This window comes from Neoarius graeffei, chromosome 8 (genome assembly GCF_027579695.1).
Source record: "Neoarius graeffei isolate fNeoGra1 chromosome 8, fNeoGra1.pri, whole genome shotgun sequence".
Lineage (NCBI taxonomy): Eukaryota > Metazoa > Chordata > Actinopteri > Siluriformes > Ariidae > Neoarius > Neoarius graeffei.
Window position 1 is genome coordinate 14289524 of NC_083576.1, and position 26714 is coordinate 14316237.

Here is a 26714-nt window from a genome sequence, read left to right on the forward strand (position 1 = left end):
ACTTTCACACCTGCCATCAGGAAGAGTGCACAGTTTCGGGAGAGTATTGGTTTTGTGGCGGATACTGACCTGAAACAATGTCAGGTTTTTTTTAAAGGTCCCATGGCATGGTGGTTTGTTGATGCTTTAAACGGGCTCGTGGAGGCTTCCGGATGTTATGTCCGCAGCCTTTATGCCTCTGCATGCTCTTGCGACAAGGCTTTCGCAGATAGCTTTTCGCAGACAGTTGTAATTTATTGTTGAGCGGGGATAATAGGCGTGCGTGATGTTATTCACCGGCACAACGCAAGGGGGCGCGAAGTCGCTAGGAGTAGTTGGTGGGTGTGGTTAGTGGAGTGTTTATCCTCCGGTTACTTATAATGACTAGAACTTTTTTTTTTATAATGACTAGAACTGGAGTCGTATAGATGTACGTACTTCCTCAATCAACCGCTCTTCGTGCTGCTCCATCCTCGCTCGTGTTTTTAAAAATGGCGGTCGTGAAAACAAAACAAACCGGGAAAGTAGGGAAGCGGAAGTGCGTGTACAGCGGATGTAGAGTGGACCAATCAGAGCCCTCTTGTCTGCGGCGCTGTCTGCAAGGCTTCTGCGGTGGTCACAATTTTTGGGAGGTGCGTGCAGAGCGTCTGCGAAGGTGGGGGGGGCTACGCAGACACTGTCTGCGACGCTATCTGCGAGGACTGGGTTGTCAGCATAAATTGGCCTTTTCTCGAAATGAACCCTCGGCACGTAAATATAGCCTCCTGGGAGAAAGCCCCATTTCAGCGCTTTTCCCAGTGCGTCGTTTTGCTAATGAGAAGCAGGAGGCGGGGAAGGGTAGAGGGTAGGGGTGGGCCATGGGGGGAGGGGCTTGACCAAGCTGCGCGCACACATACTCGCTGCTATCAGCGCCTGTAGCCACGCTGCTAAGACAAAACCCCGTTCTCTCTCGGACTCCTTTCGTAAACTTAACGTGACACAGAGAACAGAGAGTGAGAGTGTTCGGAGTGGTAGTTTACGAACGTATAATACCCTAGGCTTGAACACGCACTCCATAACCAAAGAGGATAGAAGCAGCAACTACAGCAACATAGCGCTTATCCAACAGAAGACATGCATTGCGGAGCAATAGTCAAACATAAGCTCATAAGTTACAGTCAATTTCCAGACTAAACTCAGTTTAACAGAGCATGCTGCATGCTCTTTAGTTTTGTAGCGCAGATTACCTGGCTAACTGCAGGAAGCGGTTAGCTGCACAGCTAATGTAGCCATTGCTAGGCTAACGCACCGATTTTAAAACACGGCAAAACGACCAGTTATACACTTACTTGTTCGGTGTTTGTTGTTGATGCGGCAGGGATGCTTGGTACGGACCCAGGCTTCAGTGACAGTTGATGTGCAAAACCTGCCCTGTACTGTCCCAAGTTGTGGAAACATTCCTCAGGAAAATGCTTCCGACAAACATACACCGTCTTAGGTAGACTCGACGGCGTATTATTGAAGTCAATAAAATTAAGCCACTGCATCTTCAGGGGCTCTCCCGTCGGCAGTAAAAGCAGACTCTCTTCTGTGTTGTCACATCCATGTACAGCGCAATTTCCATGTTTCGCTCGCTTAGGTGATGCCATGTTGTTGTGTCCTCTATGGTCTCCTCACTACAACTGGGCGGGCAATCCATACAGTGGGTGGGAATCCAGGGGGGGGGGCGTGGGGATCATCTCCCTTGCTGACGTAGTAAAGGGAAGAGCTTATCAACGCGCCGTTTTGACGCGCCATTCTCAAATGTTGGGCATAGTTTGGTTTACACATTATGAAATTTCTAGCCACTGGGGTGACTTAAGAAGGTCAGAGGAACTCATTTTAACGTTAAAAAACCTCAAAGTGAAAATTTCATGCCATGGGACCTTTAAACGATTACCTGATAAACTTTATGCCGTGAACATGTGTGATGTTGACTGATGCAACATGAATCACAGGATACAAACTCGCTGCAGTCGTGCCTCTGATGTGTCGTGTTTTATTATTATGAAATTGAAAGCAGTGGTCTGAGTCAGTTCGTCAACTCGGTAGTGAGCAGAGCATTTTTGTTCATTTGTTTTGTTAAATGTCTAGGAAATTTTGGTGATGTTTATTTGCTCTGTGTGTGTGTTGAAGCTAAGGTGGGCGCATGGGTGCAGTTCTAGCCATGGTAGTTCAAGCTTTACTGTTCATCCATCCTTTCTCCTGTGTGTAGCGAACAGGAACACGCCGGCGCTACCAGGACGATGGCATCTCAGACGATGAGATTGAGGGCAAGACGACTTTTGACCTAGAAGAAAAGCTTGAAAGCAGCTACTTCAATTCCGACTTGGTCAAAATAATGCATGGAAAAGGTTGATGTTAAAAATATTGCACTGAACATTAGTGTGATCCACTCGATTGCATTTTTTAACCGTGTGTGTGTGTGTGTGTGTGTGTGTGTGTGTGTGTGTGTGTGGTTTCTTTTCTGCAGACTTCACTTTTGAGTATATCCAGCGGGAGGGGCTTCGGGACCCCATCATCTTTATGAAAGCAGATGGTCTTGGCATTCAGTACGTCTCTCTGCCTCTCTCACCCTCTTCTCTTTGTGTTTTTTTTTTCTTTCTCTCTCTGTCTGCTGTTTTGTTGTTATTTTTCTTAAAACGTATTGTTTTGTCAACTTTGCGTTCTCAGAATGCCCGATCCAGACTTCAGCGTGAGCGATGTGAAACTGTTTGTAGGTAAGCATGTTTGTATTTCTTTCATTCATAGCAGCATGTTAATCCAGCACAGCATTTGAGCATTTATTCAAATCCACACAGCTCCGTCTCAGCTCGTTTGCTTTGCACTTGCTTTCTCTACATCCCTCTGACAGGCAGTCGACGGATGATTGACGTGATGGATGTAAGCACTCAAAAGGGCATGGAGATGTCAATGAGTCAGTGGAGGAGATATTATGAAACTCCAGCGTCAGAAAGGGAGAAGCTGTACAACGTCATCAGCCTCGAGTTCAGCCATACTAAACTGGAGCATCTCGTCAAAAGACCTGCCTCAGTAGGACCTGTTTCTCCAATGCGTGTGCACGCGTACAAACCACTAGACTTGCTCCGTGATAAATCCCTGACAGTTTGCTTTGCGGGTTTCAGGTCGATCTGATCGACTGGGTGGATAACATGTGGCCACGGCACCTGAAGGAGAGGCAGAGAGACTCGACCAACGCCATCATGGACATGCAGTACCCCAAAGTACAGAAGTGAGTTCCAGATCCTTCGTGTTTATGGCAAATGCAGGGTTCGTACGGTCATGAAAAACCTGGAAAAGTTTTGGAATTTTAAAATTAAATTTCCAGGCTCTGGAAAAGTTATGGAAAAAAGTATTTTGTTCAGAAGTTTTGGAAAAGTCATGGAAATCTATCTAGTGTTTCATCGATTATCTTTATAAAATTGATGTGCCGTAATAAAATGTAAATCGCCACGAGTTGTCTTGGAAATGTTGTCTAGCGCAGTCTGTGTAGCCTACTGGCTATGCCTGTTGACTGCCACACCCAGTGTTGCCAGATTGGGCGGTTTTCAAATTAGGCGGGTTGTAGTGCCTGCAGGCGGTTTTTGAGCATTTTTTGGGATGGAAATCATCAGTCACATCTGGCAACCCTGGCCACACCCTCCTCGTAACGTGCGATGTGCTAGTAGTTGTAGCGTGCTAGGCGTGGTGCGTCAAGTTTGGGGATGCTGGGACCTCCCCTGCCCGAGCTACGAGCATCCAAAGTCAGGCTGGAGCCCGGGATAGAAACGAAACCTAAGCGGAGCGCCGCGGCGAATTACGTCCCGAGGCGCGGGGCTAGCGCGGCCTGCCCACACTGGTTCTTTGGGGGGAGGGCAGAGGTCTCTGGCTGCCAAGTGTGGGGATGCTGGGACCTCCCCTGCCCGAGCTACGGGCGTCCAAAGTCGGGCTGGAGCCTGGGATAGAAACGAAACCTGAGCGGAGCGCCGCGGCGCACCTTGGGGCGAATTACGATGCTGGAGCCCTGGAGCTCTCGTTTGATTTTTTTTTTTTTGCATGTACAGATGGTAAATAAGATATTGGATTGGATAATATCCTCAGTTTTATGACTCTTGAGAGTTTTGCGTTTTAAAGGATAAAAAGACTTAATTTGTAATAGGTGAAGCCATATTAGCCTAGCCATTTCTTAATCTTGTGTATTCTCTGAATTTGGATGTCACAATTGATTTTATTTTGCTTAAATTTATAGGGAAATAGACATTCCACTTTTTCAGATTTTCATCCTCTATTTTCATTTTTTTATGATGCCATTTAGGCGATGCTTAATATTCAGTGTAGGGCCCTGAGGACCTTGCTGGATTTGGATGTAAATGTTGATTAAACTGATTGAACACAGAAATAGACATTCAATGTTGTCTTCAAATTGTAACTCTTCATTTCTGCATTTACGATATCATTTAGGCAATGGTTAAATTACAATATAGGCCTATTTTGAAAGCACCTGTAAATTTCAGTAGTCTGCCTGTGTGCATATGTGGGGGGGGGTCATAGTACCAAAATGCTTGTAATGCACAAATTACAAAGTTATGGGGTTGGGCCTGGGCAGGGGGTGGGTTGCTGAGAGCATGGGCTATGGGTTTGGGACAGATGGACTGTATATTTGGGGAAACATGGACTGTGGGTGTGTACTTGCATATGTGATGTGAAGGGGCATGAGGTACAGTACTGTAGTTGTCTGTGTGTGTGAAGAAAGGGGGCAACAGTGTTGTGAATGGTGACGTGAAATAGGTATGTGTATGATGTGATTGTGCATAAGGGGGGCTGCTATATAAACTAGTGTTGGGGGCTGTGCTATAAATGCGATGAGCAGTGATGAACCAGCGATGGTCATGGAAATTCAGTAAAAGGTTTTGGAAAAAACTGGTGAAAAAGTGTAAGAACCCTGCAAATGATAAACATGTTAGAAAAGGGTTGACAAGTCGCACGTTTTGGTAGACCAGAAATCTGACTGGGATTTAAAAAAAAAAAAAGGGTAGCTTAACATAATGTATGGCAAGTTGGGTAGGTAGTTCAGTGTGTTACTACAGACTGAGGGAGTATTGTTCAGTTTTTTATCATTATACCCCCGTTCCAGGGAGGGGTGTATACTGGTTTACTTCTGTCCATATCGCCGTATTTCCATCTGTCCGAAACACCCTTTTTCTCAGCAACTACAAATCATATCAGCTTGGGGTTCTATACCGTGTTTACCATTTTCAGGTCTGTCGCGCGTCAACTTCCTGTTTACCGATTGAATGTATTTATGAAACATATAACGTGGATTTAGAAAATTTTCATAACACTTTTCTCAGCAACTACAAGTCATAACTGCTTGATATTTGGTACCGAGCTTCAGCTTGGGGTTCTATACCATGTGTACCATTTTCAGGTCTGTCGCGCATCAACTTCCTGTTTACCGACTGAATGTATTTATGAAACATGTAGGGTGGATTTTGGTGCCGTTTCAAGAAGCAAAATGCCAGTTTACCAGGATGCTGTTTGAAATCCCTGGGAAGAGACACTGCTCTTTATTTACTTGTTTCAGGGGTAATTATTTGTTGAAGTCAACATTCATAATAAGCATCCTGTTCCTTCGATTGCTCGCATTCTGACATAAGGGTTGTTTTACAATCAGGGTACCCAAGCTAAAAATCACATTTAACACTTCTTATTTTCAATATCAAAAGGCTTGACTAAATAAACTTGGTTGTTTATTGTAGCCCTGTGATAGCTCTATTTACCATGCAAAAAAAATGTGGTGATAACGTTATTTTTGGTGAATGTATGGCAATATGTGTCATTTTTAGCAAAATTACTCGTGTCATTTAGAAAAAGTGCTTTTTTTGACCACAGGTAGCTCCAAAAGGGATGCACTTAAATCATTCTTTATACCATAAAACAAATATTTGGTTCCATATCATTTGGAAACATAAGTTTTAATGTTGAATGCCAGTAAGTTTTCAAACTATTTTGATCAAATTAGTATGTAATTGTGTCAAAAAAAAAAAGTCCTCTCCGAGACAGCTAATTTTTCAATATAAAATAACACGTATCTAAAATGATTTATTTTCATCCTAAAATGTGGTCAAGATATCGGGACGTAAATATTAGAGACAACTAACACAAAGCTTACAGCCTTATATTTAAAAGCACTATGGAAGTAGCGGATTCTGAACTGTCAAAAAAAAAAAAAGTCCTCTCCGAGAATCACTTCATTTGTTTCTCCCAGCCCTGCTTAAAGCTACACTTAATCTTGTTAAACTATTACACATGCCTATCTGTTCTTTAACTTGTCCACTTAAAAACTGGTACAAGAACCAGTTTGAATCAATTTGAATTTTGGACCCCTGTGACACAAACTTTGTACCCTGATTGTAAAACAAGCCATAAGCGAGAGCGGGAGGATACGTAAGTGAGCGTGATATTTAATTTTAATAAGTGTAGTAAAAACTGTTTTACAACCAGTCAGATTGTACCTCGGTCCACTTGGAATGACGGGGCCTGTGCTATAGTTACAGCGTTGAGGTGCGTTATATTTAAACACGTGCACCAAATGAAAGCTTTTGTACTGCAGAAGTCAGTAGGGAATAAGGGTTTTAAAAAAAAAAAAAAGCCCGTACACAAAATATGCTTATCCAGGACACCTGAGCTACAGATTTATTCACCCCTCTATTAGCACAGGCTGTTTTTCTTATCTGTCGACTTGTTGGTTAAACACCAGCATGGTTTATGTGGCTGTGACGGTAAACCCTGTTTATCTCCCTAGGTACTGTCTGATGAGTGTGAAGGGCTGTTTTACAGACTTCCATGTTGATTTTGGTGGCACGTCAGTCTGGTATCACATCCTGAGAGGACGCAAGGTGAGAACCACACACATCGTCGTTCTCTTCTGCTTCTGAGAGCGCATTAAAGTGCGTATCACGGGTAAATTCAGGAGCAAGATCAATGTAATTCTCCTCTTTTATATTAAACTTTGGTCAAATATCTGTAACATTCTGCATTCTATGCAATTTTTTTTTTTTTTTACGTTGCGCAATACCAGAAATATTCAGTTGAAATCAAGCCATTTGAGTTGAGTTGGTCCGCCTCTGAAAAAAACTTGGCATTTGAATTTCCAGGGAAACATTGATTTTCGTGACGTCGCGTGCGGGACGCCTCGTTCTGAATCCTACGTCAGCGCTGGTTTGTTTATGAGAAAACGACCTGGTGGTTTTCTGCAAATTTCTTCAACATTATCGCGTAATTATTAAAATGGTTAACAGATGTATCGTAGGAGGGTGTAGCAACACCAATTTTGATGGGATTAGTACTCATCGTTTTCCAAAAGACCGGACAATGAGAGAGAAATGGGAGCGCTTGGTCTACACAGGCTGTGCACTGAAACCGTGCAAAGCTCTCGCAGCCTGCTCACGCTTCCGCAGATAACGTCACGAATCTGGCTCCAGACTCCCTTGGGATTTTTCCAGACGCGTTTTATTTTATTTTTTTCTGCTGTAGACGGATGGCCTTGTGCAAAATTACCCTTCTGGATGAGTGTGTAAAGGGACATACTTTCATATTAAAAAAAAAAAAACGAAATTGGTCCAGGATATGCACTTTAATGCATTTCAGGATGCTTATGAAAATATTTAGCATCCTGTCCCAAGTATACTGTTACATGGTATAATATTAAGCATTGCACCAAAGTTAATGTTAAGTTAGCATACATCAGTCAGTGGAAATAATTATGGAAATGTGAATTTTGCTGGTGAACAGCAAATGTTGTCGGTAGTTAAACCCCGAGTGCACTAATAACCCCAAACACTGCATTCTTTCTTCCAAAAGTGTAACTTGAGGACATGTGGTTTTGCTTATTAGGGATCGTGACATCGTTAAGCAGGATCCTAAATCGGGGGGGTGATGTACACTACCGTTCAAAAGTTTGGGGTCACCCAGACAATTTTTTGTGTTTTCCATGAAAAGTCACACTTTTATTCACCACCATAAGTTGTAAAATGAATAGAAAATCTAGTCAAGACGTTTTTCTGGCCATTTTGAGCATTTAATCGACCCCACAAATGTGATGCTCCAGAAACTCAATCTGCTCAAAGGAAGGTCAGTTTTATAGCTTCTCTAAAGAGCTCAACTGTTTTCAGCTGTGCTAACATGATTGTACAAGGGTTTTCTAATCCTCCATTAGCCTTCTGAGGCAATGAGCAAACACATTGTACCATTAGAACACTGGAGTGAGAGTTGCTGGAAATGGGCCTCTATACACCTATGGAGATATTGCACCAAAAACCAGACATTTGCAGCTAGAATAGTCATTTACCACATTAGCAATGGATGCCGTGTATTTCTGATTAGTTTAAAGTGATCTTCATTGAAAAGAACAGTGCTTTTCTTTCAAAAATAAGGACATTTCAAAGTGACCCCAAACTTTTGAACGGTAGTGTATGGTCGGAAAATTTGAACTGCTACAAATTCAGTATTTTAGACTAGCTGTTGTCTGATGGTGCATTGGTGAATACATGGTTCCTGTATGGCTTTTTTTTTTTTAAATGTTAATAATGGACTTTCTTTGAAAGGTTTACATTTTGGAGCTGGAAATGGCAGAAACCTGAGAATCTGTTGTGCAGCAGTGCGTCTCATATTCGCCTCTCTTGCACCGTTGTTCTCCCTGAATGTGGATGAAATCCCAGTTGTTTGTTGTTAGTCACTACGTCTTGTGCTCCTGGTTAATCCCTAGGTGTTCTGGCTGATACCGCCAACCCCACACAACCTGGAGCTCTATGAGAACTGGATGTTGTCAGGAAAACAGGGTGACATCTTTCTCGGGGACAAAGCCACCGCCTGCCAGCGGATTGAGCTAAAACAGGGTTACACCTTTATGATCCCCTCAGGTGTGTGTACGCATGGTTTAATCGCTTGTTCTTTTGAAAAACCTGGAACAGCTTATGAAATGTTGATGGTAATATCGTAAGTTTAGTAAAGGAAATGTGACTGACTGTAAAATAAATAAATAATTAATTTTTTGTGCCAACTATACTACAGTTTGTGTGTGTGTGTGTGTGTGTGTGTAGGTTGGATCCATGCAGTATATACTCCTGAGGATACTCTGGTGTTTGGAGGGAATTTCTTGCACAGCTTTAATATTCCTATGCAGCTGAACATCTACAACATTGAAGACCGCACACGGGTCGGTTCAGAAATACAGACTGATACAGAGCCAGTTTTGCAAAATGTTATGTTTGGAAAATATCGCAGATTTAATCATTATATTGCACAATCATGCAGGGTTCGAAATTAAGCGTGTACCGACGGACATGGGCAAGTCATTCTCATACTCGGGCAACAATAAAATTATCACTAACTGTGTTTGAATGTCTGTTTTACCAAGAAAAATTAAGAAGTTGTGATTCCTTACAGAAACAGAACAAAAACTTTATTTTTCCCGTCTTCTCTTTCGTTTGTCCTTGACTTTGGTTCGTTGCGGTAGTTGACGCTTCCATTCGCGAGATGGTGCTACATCATCATAATAATAATATTTATATAGCGCCTTTCAAGAAACCCAAGGACGCTTTACAATATAGACAAGGAAATAAATAAATAATAATAAAGAAAAAAAATAATTAAATAAAATAAAAAGTCCACCAAGTAGGGGTCAGGATGTAATTCCCGTGGTGTAGCAGCCACAGTCCCACCAAAAGGCGCATGAAAACGAGTCCCACATCTCCAGCACTGCCGCCGTGACGCCGTCAGCAACATCGCTCGAACACCACGCCATGGATCCACAAAGCGAGCACAGAAGCTCCGCCATGTAGAGCGCTGGTGTGTCCCGCACAGCCGCCGCGACGCCACCGAGCAACATCGCTCGGAACATCACACCAAGCATTAAAGCACAGAGCGCTGGACAACCACGATATAAAATGAGCAACGAGCTCACTGCAGCCCATAGCTGGGAGTGCAGGCATCACCCACAGCGAACCAAGGCCTGGAGGGAACCAACGCCCAAAACTGGGTCCGGAGCTACACCACAACCGGTGGACAAATACACTCAAACAAACATCAAACTACACACAAAAAATAAATAAATAAAATGAAAATGGAAAAAGAAAATAAATAAATAAAATAAAAAAGCTCTGGTGAGAAGCGGCAGCCAGAATGCGCACGACGTACTCTCAACTGGAAAACGGAAATAATCATATTATGATTATTCACACGAGGCGCCACTGTCACGTAGGCTAGAACGAACAAAGCGTCTTTTTGGACTGATTTTTAATTCTGATTTGATCAGTTCCACTTGACCATGATGACATGATGTTTTCTGACTGTTTAACATGTTTAATAGAAGATCCTAGTAGTTATACCTAGTTGTTTTACTGTTCATCATGATGAAATAAACACCAAACACATACGAGTGTGTTAACTTTATTTCTATCAATCAGTAATCAAACAATGGCAAAACAAGTTGAAATATTTTATTGCATGCTCTATAATATACATCCAAATTGCTTTTTATGCAAATTACTTACCCAGTCAACCTGCAAAAAAGTAGGGCAACTGATACATGCATGCGGGCAAGTAAATTTTTGGGGTTGGTTGCCCTGAGGGCAAGTGCATTCAAAAGTTAATTTCGACCCCTGTCGTTTTTTTTTTTTTTTTTTTTTAACGTGTGATGCATCCAGTAAAACCCGAGACATGCATTTGAATATTTTATTACACAGGAATTAAGCCTTGCACAGAGAGAATTTTCCTTACCTGAATAAAATCATGACGTGCACTGAGACACTACTGACATGGGAAAAAGTTTAGCCTATATTAAAGGATTAGGACCAACAATATGATCCTTTCTGGATTTTCTAAGGAAAGGGAGAGGGAATTTAGTGGTGATTGATTTAAATGGTAGAAAGGTGGGGGGGTTCAAAGAGATGTTCAAAGCCCAATCCTGTCATTTAATAATGCTATGAATGGTACTCGGTGGTACATTATAAAAATGTTTGCCTGCCTAAGTATATCGAAACAATGGTTTTTTTTTTTTTTTGGTCTAAGTTTATCAGCTTGTGTGTGTGCAGAGTAAATATTTTAGCCTTATATTGATGAGCAGTGAATTTAAAATGAACAGCACTAATTTAATTTAGACCCAACATCACAACTATCATTTATTTCAGGCAAAAAAGAGCATGGAGGCAGTTTATTGGCTTTACAACAAAAAGGTGGCGCTAATACCACAAATATTATCGTACTAGCATAAAATTTACAAACAAATGCACGACTCGGTTATTTGTATAAATTAGGTAAACTTGCTGTGATTGGCTTAATAGGCTACCATTTTTTTTTTTTCATTAAGACTTGGTTCATGTAGATTGTATGTTGTTTCCTTTCCAGGTCCCAGCCAAGTTCCGTTACCCATTCTATTACGAGATGTGTTGGTATGTGTTAGAGCGTTACCTGTACTGTCTGACCAACACCTCTCATCTAACGCCAGAGTTTCAGAGACACTCACTGGGCATCGGTTAGTACCGGCGCACACACCTGCGCTAATGTTTCTTTATTCACTGGGATAACCTGTATTACGAGCACTCTTAAGGTTCTTCTTATGGACACAGGGCTGAAAAAAGAGGACTTTGCTAAACAAGGCAACGAGGAAAAAGAAGAGGTGAAAGAAGAAGGTGATGAGGAGGAAGAAGAAGCTCCCTCTCCTCCGGCCCGTCCTGGGGTGAAGGTCCACCTGACGCCGTTGGAGCTGGAGGGACTGTGGCAGCTGCTGCACAAACTTGAGGATTTGCCCGCACACAAGAAGTGTGTACCTGCAGGGATCAGAAACGCTCCAGCACTTCTCAGTGACATCCGTGTGCGTAAACTTCGTCACGAATGAGTAACCACTTTTTAGATTTATTCTCATGTATAGATTTTTTTAAAAAGTGATTCCGCACAGATACAGAATAATTGTTGAAACGGTTTGTCATGATGTGCTGTATTTATTGTTAAATTAATGGTAATTTAATTTGGTCTGCATAGGCCCTGCTAGAAGAACATGCCAATGATGATCCAAAATTGTCTTACACTGGAAAACCCATTGTCACATGGCCCAAAAGGGTAAGCGCGAGCTTTACGCGGAACTAGAACCATCACTCGATGACAATAAAAGTGATTTGTATCTTCATTTTGCCGCACAACGATCCTGTTGTCAGGCCCAATGTGGAAACTGTGCTTGTCGTAGTGATCTGCCGTTGGGTTACTTATTTTAGATAGTAAGTGACAAAATAGTGATTTAAAGGTGTCATTGATGAGGAAAAGTGCACACGATGACCATTACTTTAATTTTGACAAAAATATGATGAAAGGGAAGGATTTTTTTGTTCCTGCTGCGGCTTTGCTGAAAAAATAGATTGTCCTGATGTAGATTTTGAGAAATTAAAAATGCTTGTATAGGTTAAAGGAACAGTCCACCGTACTTCCATAATGAAATATGCTCTTATCTGAATTGAGACGAGCTGCTCCGTACCTCTCCGAGCTTTGCGCGACCTCCCAGTCAGTCAGACGCAGTCAGACGCGCTGTCACTCCTGTTAGCAATGTAGCTAGGCTCAGTATGGCCAATGGTATTTTTTGGGGCTGTAGTTAGATGCGACCAAACTCTTCCACGTTTTTCCTGTTTACATAGGTTTATATGACCAGTGATATGAAACAAGTTCAGTTACACAAATTGAAACGTAGCAATTTTCTATGCTATAATGGAAAGTCCGCACTATAATGACAAGCGTACTAACACCTTCTGCGCGCTTCGGCAGCGCATTGATACGGAGCTCAGATATCAATGCAGAAGGTGTTAGTACGCCTGTCATTATAGTGCGGACTTTCCATAGCATAGAAAATCGCTACGTTTCAATTTGTGTAACTGAACTTGTTTCATGTCACTGGTCATATAAACCTATGTAAACAGGAAAAACGCAGAAGAGTTTGGTCGCATCTAACTTCAGCCCCAAAAAATACCGTTGGCCATGCTGAGCCTAGCTACATTGCTAACAGGAGTGACAGCGCGTCTGACTGACTGGGAGGTCGCGCAAAGCTCGGAGAGGTACGGAGCAGCTCGTCTCAATTCAGATAAGAGCATATTTCATTATGGAAGTATGGTGGACTGTTCCTTTAAGTTTAATTTATTAATCTATATCATGACTTTTTTTTTTTCTTCTTTCTCCTTTTTAATTTCTCTCTTCCTGCTTTTATTTGACTTTTTTAAATTTGTTTTAAAAATATTTAGTTTATTTTTCGTCAAATCTGTATTTATGCACTGTTAAGACCTGTCGTCATATTCAGTGTGCTGACAACAAAGATGTATAAAACATTTTTTTTTTTCTTCTTATGTTTGCAGCCCTCGTGGTATCGGCCACTCCCTACTTCCCCATCTGTTATATATCGGTCACGCCCTTCAGGTTCAGGCCCCACAATGGCCCCGGTGCCTCGGCCAACCAAGCCCGCATCTTCTATCTCGGCTCTGAGGCGGCGGCGTGTGCGCTGTAAACGCTGCGAGGCCTGCAGGCGCGCCGAGTGTGGAGACTGCACCTACTGCAGGGACATGAAAAAGTTTGGTGGCCCGGGACGACTCAAGAAGTCCTGCATTCGCAGACAGTGCCTGGCTGTGAGTACTTTTTCTAACGTCTAGGTGTATGTTCTCCGTGTGTTACAGTCCAGCTCTAACCCCGATTCTTTCCCTAGCCGGCGCTGCCTCTGACCGCTATCTGTGCCATATGTAAAGAGGGGAGTCAGGAAGATGCTGAAGGCACCCAGACCACCCAAACACTCATGGAGTGCTCTGAATGCGGTCAGATTACACACCCAGAATGTATAACGGTATACACAAGCATGCAGTGTTGCATACACTTGGAATTGTTCATCTGATTCACATTAAATAAATAAATACTGTGACGTTATTCTTCATGTGTCTTGAAGGTCCCAGGGGAGGGTGTGATCAATAAGGATCTCCCCAGTTGCTGGGAGTGTCCCAAATGTGTCCAGGATAAGAATACAGAGGTAGGGTGTGGTCGTGTTTTACGCTACAGCATTGCAAGTTTGGTAAAGTGCCGAGTCGGCACAGTAGACGCACAAAGCCATGCAGGGCAGCGATCTTTCTTTCGGCATTGGGAATAGCAGGTTCTGCTCTCGCGACTGAGATTCAGAACTTGAAATCTTGTAAAAGATTGGAGGACCAAATTAAAAAAAAAACAACATTGCCCCTTTTAACATACTTTTGTCATGCATGCATACATACAGTACCAGTCGGAAGTTGGGACACACCTTTTGAATTCAGTGTTTTGTCCTTATTTTAAGTCACTTCATGTCTTAAAGTAATGATGGGTGTTGAATAGGGCTATTTACTGTATTTTTATTATTTACTATTTTACTGTTTGATCTCAAACGCATTATAGGAGAACTGAAGGCAAAATTCTATTTCTCTCATTTTATTAAATACAGGAATGCATTTCTGACAGCTATTTTGTCGCTGCTATAGCAAGTTGTGAGTGTTTGAAATATGCTACGTAATATATCAGTCCGTATGCCAAAGCAATGGCCGTAAACGAAATTCGTCGAGACCTGTGCGAGACATCATAGGACGGAAGTAAAACGTACAGCGGAAATCAAAGCGACCGACATCTACCAACGTTGTCAAGACATATTTTAAGTTCGTTTCTTAGACAAGGATTTTTTAAACTTGTTACCTTGTTAACAGTTTCGGCGAGAATCTTCCGCCTTCTTCAGAAACAGTCACCAGATGTCGAGTGGTGACGTGCCTTATCAGCTGATGTTGCGTTACGGAGGCGTGAACGTCCCGCCCAATTTGACAGGTAGTTCACGCCTCCTGCTGTCAGGTCGCTCCTCCAGGTGTGCGACAGCGCGTACGCTCCCTCATCCCGGTTCATCGTCCTCTGTGCCCGCTTGCGTATCTCCACTGCCTCTAAAATCCAACGCTGGTATCTATTTTCTTCAGCGCGAATGACTCTGGCCTCTTCCCAATTCATTATGTGATTTTGCCAACGATCCATGAGGAAATATCACATCAACACCCCGGTCAAACCATATAAGAACCTCCGACAGCTGCTCGTTCACCCCAAAGACAAAATACAACCGGACAATAAATGCAACGTCATCTATGAAATCCCTTGCCGTTCATGTAATAAAGTCTATGTTGGTGAAACAGGCAGATGCTTCCATACTCGAAGGAAAGAACACCAAATAGAATGTGAAAAAGAAACAACAAAAAGACTCACAAGATCCGAAAAAGAAAAAGCAAACCAAGAAAACCTAAAATCAGCCATTTCAGACCACTGCAAACGGCAAAATCACATAATGAATTGGGAAGAGGCCAGAGTCATTCGCGCTGAAGAAAATAGATTCCAGCGTTGGATTTTAGAGGCAGTGGAGATACGCAAGCGGGCGCAGAGGACGATGAACCGGGATGAGGGAGCGTACGCGCTGTCGCACACCTGGAGCGCCGTCCTGGAGGAGCGACCTGACAGCAGGAGGCGTGAACTACCTGTCAAATTGGGCGGGACGTTCACGCCTCCGTAACGCAACATCAGCTGATAAGGCACGTCACCACAAGATTCTCGCCGAAACTGTCAACAAGGTAACAAGTTTAAAAAATCCTTGTCTAAGAAACGAACTTAAAATATCTATAATAGACAGACATGATGAACTTCCACTACATGCTGTCAAAAGACGCGCGTGCGCGCCCTCTTTCGAATGCTGATGTAATCAAGCCGGAAGTTTTGTTTGTTTTGATAGCAATCAGGAAAGTTTGAAAAAAGTATGCAGTAATCGTCATTTAAACTCGTTTTTATGCAATATTTTGTTTGGAAAGCGGTTTTCAAAATGGCGGCGCTGACACTTCACGTTTCAAAGTCTTGTGAAGATCGCACGGATAAGCGACGCCTGCCGCGGACCAAACGAACTAAATTCAACATGGCTAAAAACCGAATAGGCCGATGAATATAATCAGGGATGAGAATTTTCCGCGGAATTCCGAGTTTTTCCCGCTGAAAATGTCATTTTTATGAAACGTGCAAGTCCGTTGAGAAAATTTCGGGGGTAGGGGTCGGCGCAAGGCGAGGCCAGGGTTCCCGTGGGTCCTTAAAAAGTCTTAAATACAACTTTCGGTTTTCAAGGCCTAAAAACGTCTTAAATTGTTTGGAATGACTGGAATTTTCGAAAGGGAGGTATTAAATTTAATACTGGACCGAACGAGTGAAATGTCTCCATCCGGTTTGGGGTATTTTTTTAACTGTAATTTTAAAAGTGACCAGCGCACCTTTTGGGGGGCAGCATTGGTTCTGTGCGTCTTCTGTGCGTTCCGTAGATCAAGAGCTAACGTTAGGAGGCTACTGGAGGCAGTGTGGTGCGGTGCGGTGGTTGTGAAGAGTGAGAGATGCGCAGGTAGCTTATGCGGGCGCTAGAAAGCGTTGATAATTATGGGAAGATGTCTGTTTAACGACAAGTGGTTGGGGGATGACAAATACCCCCAAAATAAGGAGGAGAATCGTTTGTGATAAAAAGCGCTGGATCGCACAAATGTGTTTAAAGACGGTAACGCAGCGCTGGGGACACGGCGGATTGGGAAACTGGCTTTTCACGGACACGAGGTGTGTGTGTGTGTGTTAGAGGTCAAGCGCTCCGGAGTGAAACGCAGGGGGGTTCGCGCATGAACACGAGTCAGGTGGAAAATGGGGCTTATAGGAAATAATAATAATGATTAGCATCATTTTTTTACATAATTAACATTTGTTTATTGTACCAAGTTTAATATATAAACAACCTTTATTTCAAAACTCAATTAAAAAGAACTCCAGAAAATACAATAATTCTAAATATAGTACAATATAAATAATTTGTACAAAAAGTTTAGTTGTATTACTTATCGTCTACAACAGTGTTGTTAATATAATAATAAGAATAATATTAACAACCACTAATAATAATTAGTAGTAATAGTAATTATTAATCATTACTACTTATGAATTAGTGATTAATAAGTACTAGGGATTATTAAATGTTATAAAAGTAAGTTTATAAATGTCAGATCACAGAATCCAGGGACACATGTCTGCCCGGGGGCATTTTGAGTTATTGACAGATTCAGAAAGTGCAGTTTCTAAGCTTTCCAATGATGCCTTCCATGTGGAGATCTGACAATATTTGAAGAATGTGTGGCCTTTTGAAAGTGTATACTTCTTAAAACAGAAAAGGGAGAAAATCGCCCTCAAAGTTTTCCATCTCAGCTACTCTGGGTGTAGGGCGGGCACATAATGGTGCTCATTTGCATGACATTAAGGAAAGCCCTACCCCCTACGAGCTAGCACGATACTACTTTCATGTAAACAAAGATCACCACGTCAATTTTCCTTCCATGCAAAGTATGCCCAACACAATTATGAAGTACAAAAATAAGTCCTAAAGTATACTTTAACGCTTTGTGGTTGAAAAATTACTCACGCCGTAAGAAAGAAAAATAGCACGATGATGACACAACTAACACAACGCTAGTTTCATGTAAAGCCTCGGTCACAACCGGCCGTACAGTACGCGCTCCTACGGCCGGTCTACGTGCAAGAAACGCACGAGAGCCTCCGATGGAATGTAATCCTAGAACGGTCCGTGTATCATCCGATCATTCAAGTATTCCATTCAATCTGGAAAACGAGGTTGCTTTTTTTTTTTTTTTGCTAGAAATGGTCATCTCCGATGTAAATACCGTGTTTCAGCTTCTCTGCGCTCTGTTTAGCTTCCTCATTCCATAGTGAAATCACACGCCTGTATGCAGGTTAAGTAGCCACGAGCTCAACTCGCATCATGCAGCTGATTCGCGAAAAAAAAAAAGACTTAAATCATCATGTGAATGGCCCATATGGTAATTTCCCCACACCCCCCAGCAGGCTACAGTCCTGACAAAAACGAGACAATTTGCAACAAAAAATGTATGCTTTTCCAACAAAATAATCTATTATCTGAAATACTGATTGCATTCTTCAAGATCTCAACTTGCACATGATGGAAAAAAACAAAAATCACAAATTTCGAAAAAAAATGCTTCTTTTGCGATTATCTCGGATTCGTTTCGGCCGACATGCGTCCCTGGATTCGGTGAGGGGTCACAAATGTTTTAAACCATCATTGAATTTGAAAACATTCATATACTGTGTGTGTGTGTGTGTGTATGTGTGTGTGTATATACACACTGTGTGTATTCATATACTGTGTGTGTGTATATGTGTGTGTGGTGTGTGTGTGTGTGTGTGTGTGTGTGTGTGTATGTATATATATATATATATATATATATATATATATATATATATATATAAAAAATGTGTGTGTGTGGGAAAGTTGGCAGACATTTCAGAGTTTTGTTTTGTTTTTTTAAATGTCCCATTCTCATCCCTGTATAATATTTAATTGCAATTAGTTGCCAATACGAGTCACGATATAAGGTTACTAAAACCGAAAACGTAATTGAATAACACGTTAATTAAGAAATAAAGCAAGTTTAAAAATGACTTCAGTTCTCCTTTAAGAAGGCATGAAGTTCCACTAATTACCTTTTGACGAGAGACACCTGTTAATTGAAAAGCATTCCAGGTGACTACCTCATGAAGCCGGTTAAGAACTTGCCAATTGAGGTATTTCACCTGACGTCACAGGGTCACGTGACGCCCCGGTGTCCGCCATTTTGAAGGTCAAGCTAGCTAATGTCAACAACATGCGCTACGTTCACACTGCAAGGCTTAATGCTCAATTCCAATTTTTTTGTGAAATCCGATTTTTTTGAGGTCGTTCACATTAACAAATATATGCGACTTGTATGTGATCCTCAGTATGAACGAAAAGCGACCTAAAAGTGTTCCGCATGCGCATTGCAGGATACGACGACGTCACACGCAGTGAGCATGGCCAGTGTTTACGGAAGTAAAACCGCCCGGTTGCGGTATGACCCATCCAATCTAGCTTGAATAGCTGCATCCCCCCAAATGGAAATCAGCTCCCTAACCTCTGCGTCCTTCCATTGAGAAGATTCAGAACCTTCACAGCCTGAAGCGTCCCTCGCACTGATGTCATGCGCAGGGGCGCAGATACGTTTTTTGAACTGGGGGGGGACAAAGCTGCCAGCAAACCAACCCCGATATGCCTGTCAAACTTGTTGTGGGTTACCATAGCAACCAAGCTCGAGCTCGCAACCTGTGCAGTCTGCGCAGCTCAACCAACCGAATATCAGTCTTTGTTTTATGTGAGTTGTTGCAACTATGTATGTACTGCTGTGCACCTCAATAAACCGAATGGTAATTAGTCTTTTTGATTTTTCCGTGAGGTTTGCCTTATGCAAAGAAAGGCAGCATAGACGTTTTTTCCTCCCTATAAGTGGGGGGGACCGAACGAGGTGAATTTAAATCTGGGTGGGACGAGTCCCTCCCTCTATCTGCGCCCGTGATTATGCGCCATGTTGTTGTAACTTTTTTTGAGAGACCCGCCGCCTACTTCAGCGCAGAATAGTGATGTTTGTGGCTTGTTAATGACGTGTAAGTCGGATGAATGCGACCTGGCGGTTCAGACTGAAGTCGCATATGAAAAGAGCGGATAGGGATCGGAATTAGGACCACATATCCAAACGGCCTGGGTCGGATTTGAAAAAATCGGATCTGTGTCGTTCATATTGTCAATAAAAGATCGGATACAGGTCACATATGGGCGAAAAGATCGGATTTGAGTCACTTCAGCCTGCAGTGTGAACGTAGCCATAGTAGCTAGTATGTTACTGTAGCAATGTTTACGTTCAGTCATTTGGATGACTGTTAAAACCTTTCAGTCTCAAGTTTTTCCTTTACTGTATTTACTAGTTTACTGTAATTATGATCCGGCAGCTATTTACACCGGATCCAGTGTAAATAGCTGCCGGAGCGCGCTCTGGCTTGCTCCCCCTCAAATTAAGCAGCGCGCTCCGGCTTGCTCCCCCTCAAATTAAGCAGCGCGCTCCGGCTTGCTCCCCCTCAAATTAAGCAGCGCGCTCCGGCTTGCTCCCCCTCAAATTAAGCAGCGCGCTCCGGCTTGCTCCCCCTCAAATTAAGCAGCACGCTCCGGCTTGCTCCCGGAGTGCTCCGGCCGAGGTTCCGGAGCGCGCTCCGGCTTGCTCCCCCTCAAATTAAGCAGCGCGCTCCGGCTTGCTCCCGGGAGCAAGCCGGAGCGCGCTGCTTAATTTGAGGGGGAGCAAGCCGGAGTGCGCTCCGGCAGCTATTTACACTGGATCCAGTGTAAATAGCTGCTGGATCATAATTACAGTAAACTAGTAAATATAGTAAAGGAAAAACTTGAGACTGAAAGGTTTTAACAGTCATCCAAATGACTGAACGTAAACATTGCTACAGTAACATACCAGCTACTATGTTGTTGACATTAGCTAGTGCTAACAGTTAGCTGCTAGTACACTGCTACAACACAGACACCGACCCTAATAATACAGTTCTTGGTCATTGCCTGGTAACAGCAAATTTATAACGGGCCATGTCTCAACAGACTAAGAAGTTATTTCAATGACATTTAATAACATTTTGTTTATCCTGAGGACCGAAAGTAAATGAAAATGTGAACAAACCTTAGCTGTAATAAGATGGCGACCACCGGCTCCAGGGACGACCCACTGATGTAGGCATGTTACCCAGCCTGACACAAAATATTTGTAGGCATCCAAACTCTTATACGCTTTCAGATCAATACCTGTGTATGGCGATGGGTTTTTAACGACACAGGTATACAGATCATGTGGGCCGAAGTCAGGTAAAGACGAGGGCTTCGTGTACTTCCGTACGTCAGTGAACAATCCTGGTGGAAGCAGGTAAACGTCGTTCTCCAAGCCTGCTAACCTCAATTTTTGCAAATACCTCTCCCTCTGCTCGCCCTGTAAATGCCCTACGTCGCTGGATAGTGAAGGTGTTTTCTGCATCTCGCTCCTTTTTCTTTTATGTTTTTTGTTTGTCGCCTTCCTCGCATTCAAACTGATTCGAGCCGTGACGTCCAAAATGGCAGCCTAACGATGCATCACATGACTTGGTCACGTGGGTGAAAAACCTCAATAGTGTACAAAGTGTCAAGGTAAACAGTGGCTACTTTGAAGAATCTAAAATACGAAACGCATTTTGTTTAACACTATTTTTTTTTTTTTAAACCACAATTCTATACGCTTTCCATATGTTATTTAATAATTTTAATGTCGTCTTCAGTATTGTTCTACACCGTAGAAAATGGTCAAAATACAGAAAACCCTATGAATGAGTAGGGGTGTAGAAGGTGACACTGTGACAACCGACTTCACACTCTTACAGTCAGCCATCTTGAAATTTAGTTTGGTTATGCTAGTTAACCAGGTTTGTGTCGTTAACCATCCCTCACCCAAACAGTGATCAAAACTTTTGTCTTTGGTTTCATTAGCATACAAAATGATTCCAAGTGTTCTCCAGGTGATGAAGAGAAATACTTTCATACTACACTGTGTGTTTGTAATGTAATATAATATGCACACGCGTGCGGAAATACAAAACGAGAGACGATATTACACGGTTTTGCGGAGAAATGAAGTTTATCTTCAAGTGGTGAGCATATTCGCGAGCGAAAAATATTTTCAACACGAGGAGATAAACTTCATATCTTCAAGCCACTGTGCGGCTGACTGCCTTTTTATTTTTTTTATTTTTTTAAAAATTAATTAATTATATAGACACATTCGCAAACAAAAAGTACCCAAATTTATCAAAAACGATTCATTGGTTTTTCTCACGAGTGACGTCATGGTTTTGGTTCTCCATGTCCCGGATGTTGCTTGTATGAAAAATACAAGTGGTGTATTTCCCAGTAAAACACTCGTATCCATATTGTTTATATACAGTACATGTGTAATAAATATATAATATTTTTTTCGCGGTGCGGTTTCCATCAAATCCTGTGCTCTGATTCGCTGGCGAGCGGAGCCGTATCCTACGATACGGACCCCGGTTACGGACCTCTGACGACTCATTCGTTCACAACAAACAACTTGGTAGCATTTTTTAATTTTTTTATTTTTGTCAACATTTATCTTTTTTTTTTTTTTTTTTTATAAGATTTATAAGATTATCAAAAATCTTGTAAATTTTTGCCAGCATTTATCAGGAGAATAGCATTAATTTTACAGCATGGATAGCGATAATGACAGTATTCACAGCGAAAGCGAGTTTTACTATCCTGAGGAAGAAGAAATAAAAGAGAGCATTTCAGGAGAAAGCTAAAAACCTGTAACTGTTGCTAACGCCGAGCAAAAACATGGCTGAATCCTGAACGACTCAATTTTGTATAAATAGGGGACTACATAGGTGGCAAAATGTAGTTTTTTTTCCTGCCATGGAAGTGCACTTGTATACCGAGGAGGAAGCAATTTGCATTACAGCTGTGAGTGAGGATTCAAAATGGCGGCTCGGCTCGGTTTTCCCTTTCGGGCGCTCTTGTTTTGTTAGAATTTGATAAAGAAAAAAATTATTTACCAGCTTAAGGTCGGTCCATATGGTGAAATACCCTGACCTTGGCCCAGAGGGCGTCGCTCAGTACTTTCAAGACCTCGGTCACGGTATTTCACGATACGCACCTCCCAGCTGGTAAATAACATGTATTTCTGAATCATGAAATGATGACACAAGGACGAAATGAGAAAGTTTTCAACATATGATCTTGCCATGATGGCATGAAAGCAGTTTGGACTTTGATGGGATGTCCATATGTAATGTCTGATCGTTTTAATGCACCAATGGATAGAAACACATTCCCATATACAGTAGGGCTTCTGACTCCATTATGGCTTTCCCCCCACCCCTGTGTTCCAGTCTTCCAGCAGCAGTTCAGAAGAGGAAGGTAAAAGCACGAGTAGCTCGCCAACCTCTGCTCCACCTGCTAAACGGGCGTACAGAGAGGGCATTGGGGTGGGGGCACTGCGTTTGCGCAGGGGTCAGCCTCCCTCATCACCCTCATCCCTGCCTCTGACTCGCTCCCGGCGCCAACCTCCACCCTCACAGAGAATCCTGCTGCAGCACCAACAGAGCCGCAAGAGAGTCGGTGCATTTGAGCGACAGCACAGAAAGAGGGTAAGACTTGCGCGCGCACCTGTTTGCGTCTTTTTTTTTTTTTTAAACTCTCTAATGCTGACTGTCTTTCTTCTGCTGCAGATCAAATTAGAGAGGAGCAAACTCTTCCAGTCAGTAAGTCTTCATCGCTTGTGATGCTTGTACAAAGTGCATACACAGCTTCAGCCTCCTGAGTCTTTTTTTTTTTTCCCCTCTCTCCTTGATCAGACTGGTTTAGAGGAACAAGGACGTTTTGGTATAATGTAGAAGCAGAACAGCACCCTCTTGTCAAAAAATTCCAGTGAGGACAATGTGTCAATGAACATCATCCACCAGCTCATGGCGATGCCTGAAAATTATGCTCGTTTTAAACACTTGATGGAATTTTCTCTGACACGTGCGTCAGCATCAGACTTCGGTCATTCACATCAGTGTTGAGCAAAATGCAGGAGGTTTTCCCTCTAACAGCCCGAGCTGCACGTTGAAGAAAATGTCAAGCGGAGGCTTACTCCGAGGTTGTTTGCTTTAAGGAAAGAATTGATTGGACTACAGGATAACATTAGCTCTAGTAGTTGTGGATGATGTTTCCATATTTATTGACCTTTTGCTGTCCGACGCGCACAGTTTTTTGTGAGCCGTACCAAAAATGTCCTTGTGGAAAAACAGCCTTCCGTGCTCATTGTGTTCACCTTCTCTGCCACTTTCGCTTTCTTGTCTTTTTGCTTTCCTTGTTTGTGTCTCGTTCCCTTTTCCGCCGTTCTGTCTCTCAGACACGGCCCTCTGTCTCTGTTTCTCCAAAGCTCTTGCGACAGCGGAGTTTGGAGAGAGGGAGCATGATTAAGGCAGGACTCGGCAGGGGCGTGTCCCACAGGAAAGGCTTGTCCTATCAGGGAAGAGAAATGCGGCTCAGAAGCGAAGCAAGAGGCGGCGCTCTGCGAGGAAGAACGGAGAGAGAGGAGCACGGAGACGACAGTAGCAAGGAGGAAGAAAACGAGAAGGCGGAAAGGAGAGAGAACGGGCTGGGAGGTAAAGAGAACCGGCCGCAGAGATACGGAGGAAGGCCGGCGGAAGACGAGAACGGAGACGCTCAACAGAACGCGGAGCGGGAGGAGGACGGAGAGCAGACTCGCTCAGAGTCTGCCGGGGTGCTCAGCGACGAGACCAGAGATCAGAGGTCGTGCGTGACCGTGACCTTGCAGCCATCACGAGGCAGACGGGACCCCAGCACTATTGTCCCCAAGCTCGAAGCGAACGTATCCTCTGTAAGCCACACCCAAAGCAACAGCGACTTCCAGGGCAAGTCCCTGCTCCGCCCACCACTCCGGGGTGATTCACGCCGTGCGGATAAAGCTCACTCCCACACACACTTGCATGCAGCCAGGCAACAAGTCCAAGCCCACACCCTGACCAGGAGCACTTCCAAACACACTCATGTGAGTCAAAGCTTAAGGTGTAGCTTGAGAGGGACCCGTCACAACACCACACAAGAGAGGAACGGGAAAAACGTGCGACCGGAAAGAGGGAAGCCTTCTGCCTCTTCTCCCAGCTCAGCGTCCTGCACATCACCTGAGCAGAACGGAGCGAGCGAACCAGGCTGGGGCAGGCTAGTCTGGGTGTCCGTCTTCCGCTACCTGACTCGAACCGAGCTGTGCGTCTGCATGGCTGTGTGCAAGAGCTGGTACAAATGGTGAGTATATAAATATTTTTATATGTAGTATTTTTGAATTTAAAGAAATAATCCACTGTGCATTTTAACCTCGTTACCTGTATCGTATTTTGATAACCGAATTTGCTAGAAATGGCATTTACGTAACTGGCTGGTGTTCTGTGTAACTTGTATTCCAACCACACTTTTTTTTTTTTTGGTAACAGGGGCTGCGATAAACGCTTGTGGACGCATATCAGTTTGAGCCGCTGTCAGTCCATCAGCCCACAGGCCCTCTCTGGCATCATCAAGCGCCAGCCAGTTACACTGGATCTGTCCTGGGCCAAAATATCCAAAAAACAGCTTACATGGCTCATCAACCGATTACCAGGTAACACACGTTGGCACTCCGAACTGGCTCTGACAAGTTTTTCATAGGCCGGGATCCACCCTTCACTTACCCGCTTCTCATCTTTAGGGTTGAAAGATCTGGTGCTTTCAGGGTGTAACTGGATATCCGTCTCTGCTCTGAGCTCTCCCAGTTGTCCTTTACTACGCTCGTTAGACCTGCGCTGGGCAGACGGCGTCAAAGATGCACAGATCAGAGAGCTGCTCAGCCCGCCAGGTAGCCCGCAGGCAGTCTGTTCTGGAAAACTTATTTCAGGATGAACCTTGGAAATGGTGCACGTTTATTACAATAACATTTTTGACATGAGTCTTCTAGAGATAAAGTGTGTGTGTGTGTGCAGGAAGTAATAACCGTTCCCAGCTGAGAAACATGCAGTGCTTGAGGCTGTGTGGTCTGGAGGTGACCGAGGCCACTCTAAGGCTGATCATCAGGCACATGCCCCAGCTGACGAGGCTGGAGCTCTCACACTGCCCTCTGACTGACAACGCTCTCAACCTCCTCACCGCTGTGGGCTCCTCCACACGCAACACACTCGCACACCTCAACCTAGCAGGTACCTGAACGCACATTCAAGACCTTACACTTGGTGCCTTAGTGTAGCAAGTGCACACTCCTAAAGTGTAGGGAGTGGCAACGCTGGAATAAAATAAACATACTAGTGCATCTCAAAAAATTAGAATACCATGAAAAAGTTCCTTTTTTTTCATAATTTAATTCAAAAAGGTAAACTTTCATATATTCTATATTCATTACATGTAAAGTGAAAATATTTAATGCCTTTTTTGTTTTAATTTTGATAATTATGGCTTATAGCTCATGAAAATCAGAAATCCAGCATCTCAAATTATTAGAATATTCCTTAAGATCAATCAAAAAAGGATTTACAATACAGAAATGTCCAACTTCTGAAAAGTATATTCATTTATACACTCAATACTGGGTTGGGGCTCCTTTACCATGAATTACTGTATCAATGCGGTGTGGCATGGAGGTGATCAGTCTGTGGCACTGCTGAGGTGTTATTGAAGCCCAGGTTGCTTTGATAGTGGCCTTCAGCGTATCTGTATTTTTGGGTCGGGTGTTTCTCATCTTCCTCTTGACAATACCCCATAGATTCTCTATGGGGTTCAGGTCAGGCAAGTTGGCTGGCCAATCAAACACAGTAATATCATGGTCAGCAAACCATTTGGTAGTAGTTTTGGCACTGTGGTTAGGTGCTAAGTCCTGCTGGAAAAGGAAATCAGCATCTCCAAAAAGCTCGTCAGCAGACGGAAGCATGAAGTGCTCTAAAATCTCCTGGTAGATGGCTGTGTTGACTTTGGACTTGATAAAATACAGTGGACCAACACCAGCAGATGACATGGCACCCCAAATCATCACAGACTGTGGAAACTTCACACTGGGCTTCAAACACCTTGGGTTCTGTGCCTCTCCACTCTTCCTCCAGACTCTAGAACCGTGATTTCCAAATTAAATGCAAAATATACTTTCATCTGAAAAGAGGACTTTGGACCACTGAGCAACAGTCCATTTCTTTCTCTC

At 43.1% G+C, this 26714-nt stretch overlaps 1 protein-coding gene across 5 annotated transcripts in view; it reads left to right on the top strand.

Annotated features, from left to right (window-relative positions):
* Positions 1-26714, top strand: part of kdm2ab (lysine (K)-specific demethylase 2Ab) — a 51251-nt gene that overhangs the window by 17306 nt on the left and 7231 nt on the right. For 2 of the 5 annotated variants that reach the window (XM_060927334.1, XM_060927333.1), the window contains exons 3-22: positions 2213-2351; positions 2471-2549; positions 2671-2717; positions 2852-3030; positions 3123-3229; positions 6782-6875; positions 8744-8897; positions 9078-9193; positions 11383-11509; positions 11604-11848; positions 12016-12093; positions 13368-13634; positions 13712-13846; positions 13946-14026; positions 22882-23139; positions 23221-23253; positions 23889-24805; positions 24991-25154; positions 25242-25388; positions 25513-25725. In XM_060927334.1, coding sequence (XP_060783317.1) covers positions 2213-2351; positions 2471-2549; positions 2671-2717; positions 2852-3030; positions 3123-3229; positions 6782-6875; positions 8744-8897; positions 9078-9193; positions 11383-11509; positions 11604-11848; positions 12016-12093; positions 13368-13634; positions 13712-13846; positions 13946-14026; positions 22882-23139; positions 23221-23253; positions 23889-24805; positions 24991-25154; positions 25242-25388; positions 25513-25725 — 3580 coding nt within the window. The remainder of the gene's footprint in view (positions 1-2212; positions 2352-2470; positions 2550-2670; positions 2718-2851; positions 3031-3122; positions 3230-6781; positions 6876-8743; positions 8898-9077; positions 9194-11382; positions 11510-11603; positions 11849-12015; positions 12094-13367; positions 13635-13711; positions 13847-13945; positions 14027-22881; positions 23140-23220; positions 23254-23888; positions 24806-24990; positions 25155-25241; positions 25389-25512; positions 25726-26714) is intronic. The other 3 variants (XM_060927335.1, XM_060927336.1, XM_060927337.1) reach the window with 3 other exon arrangements.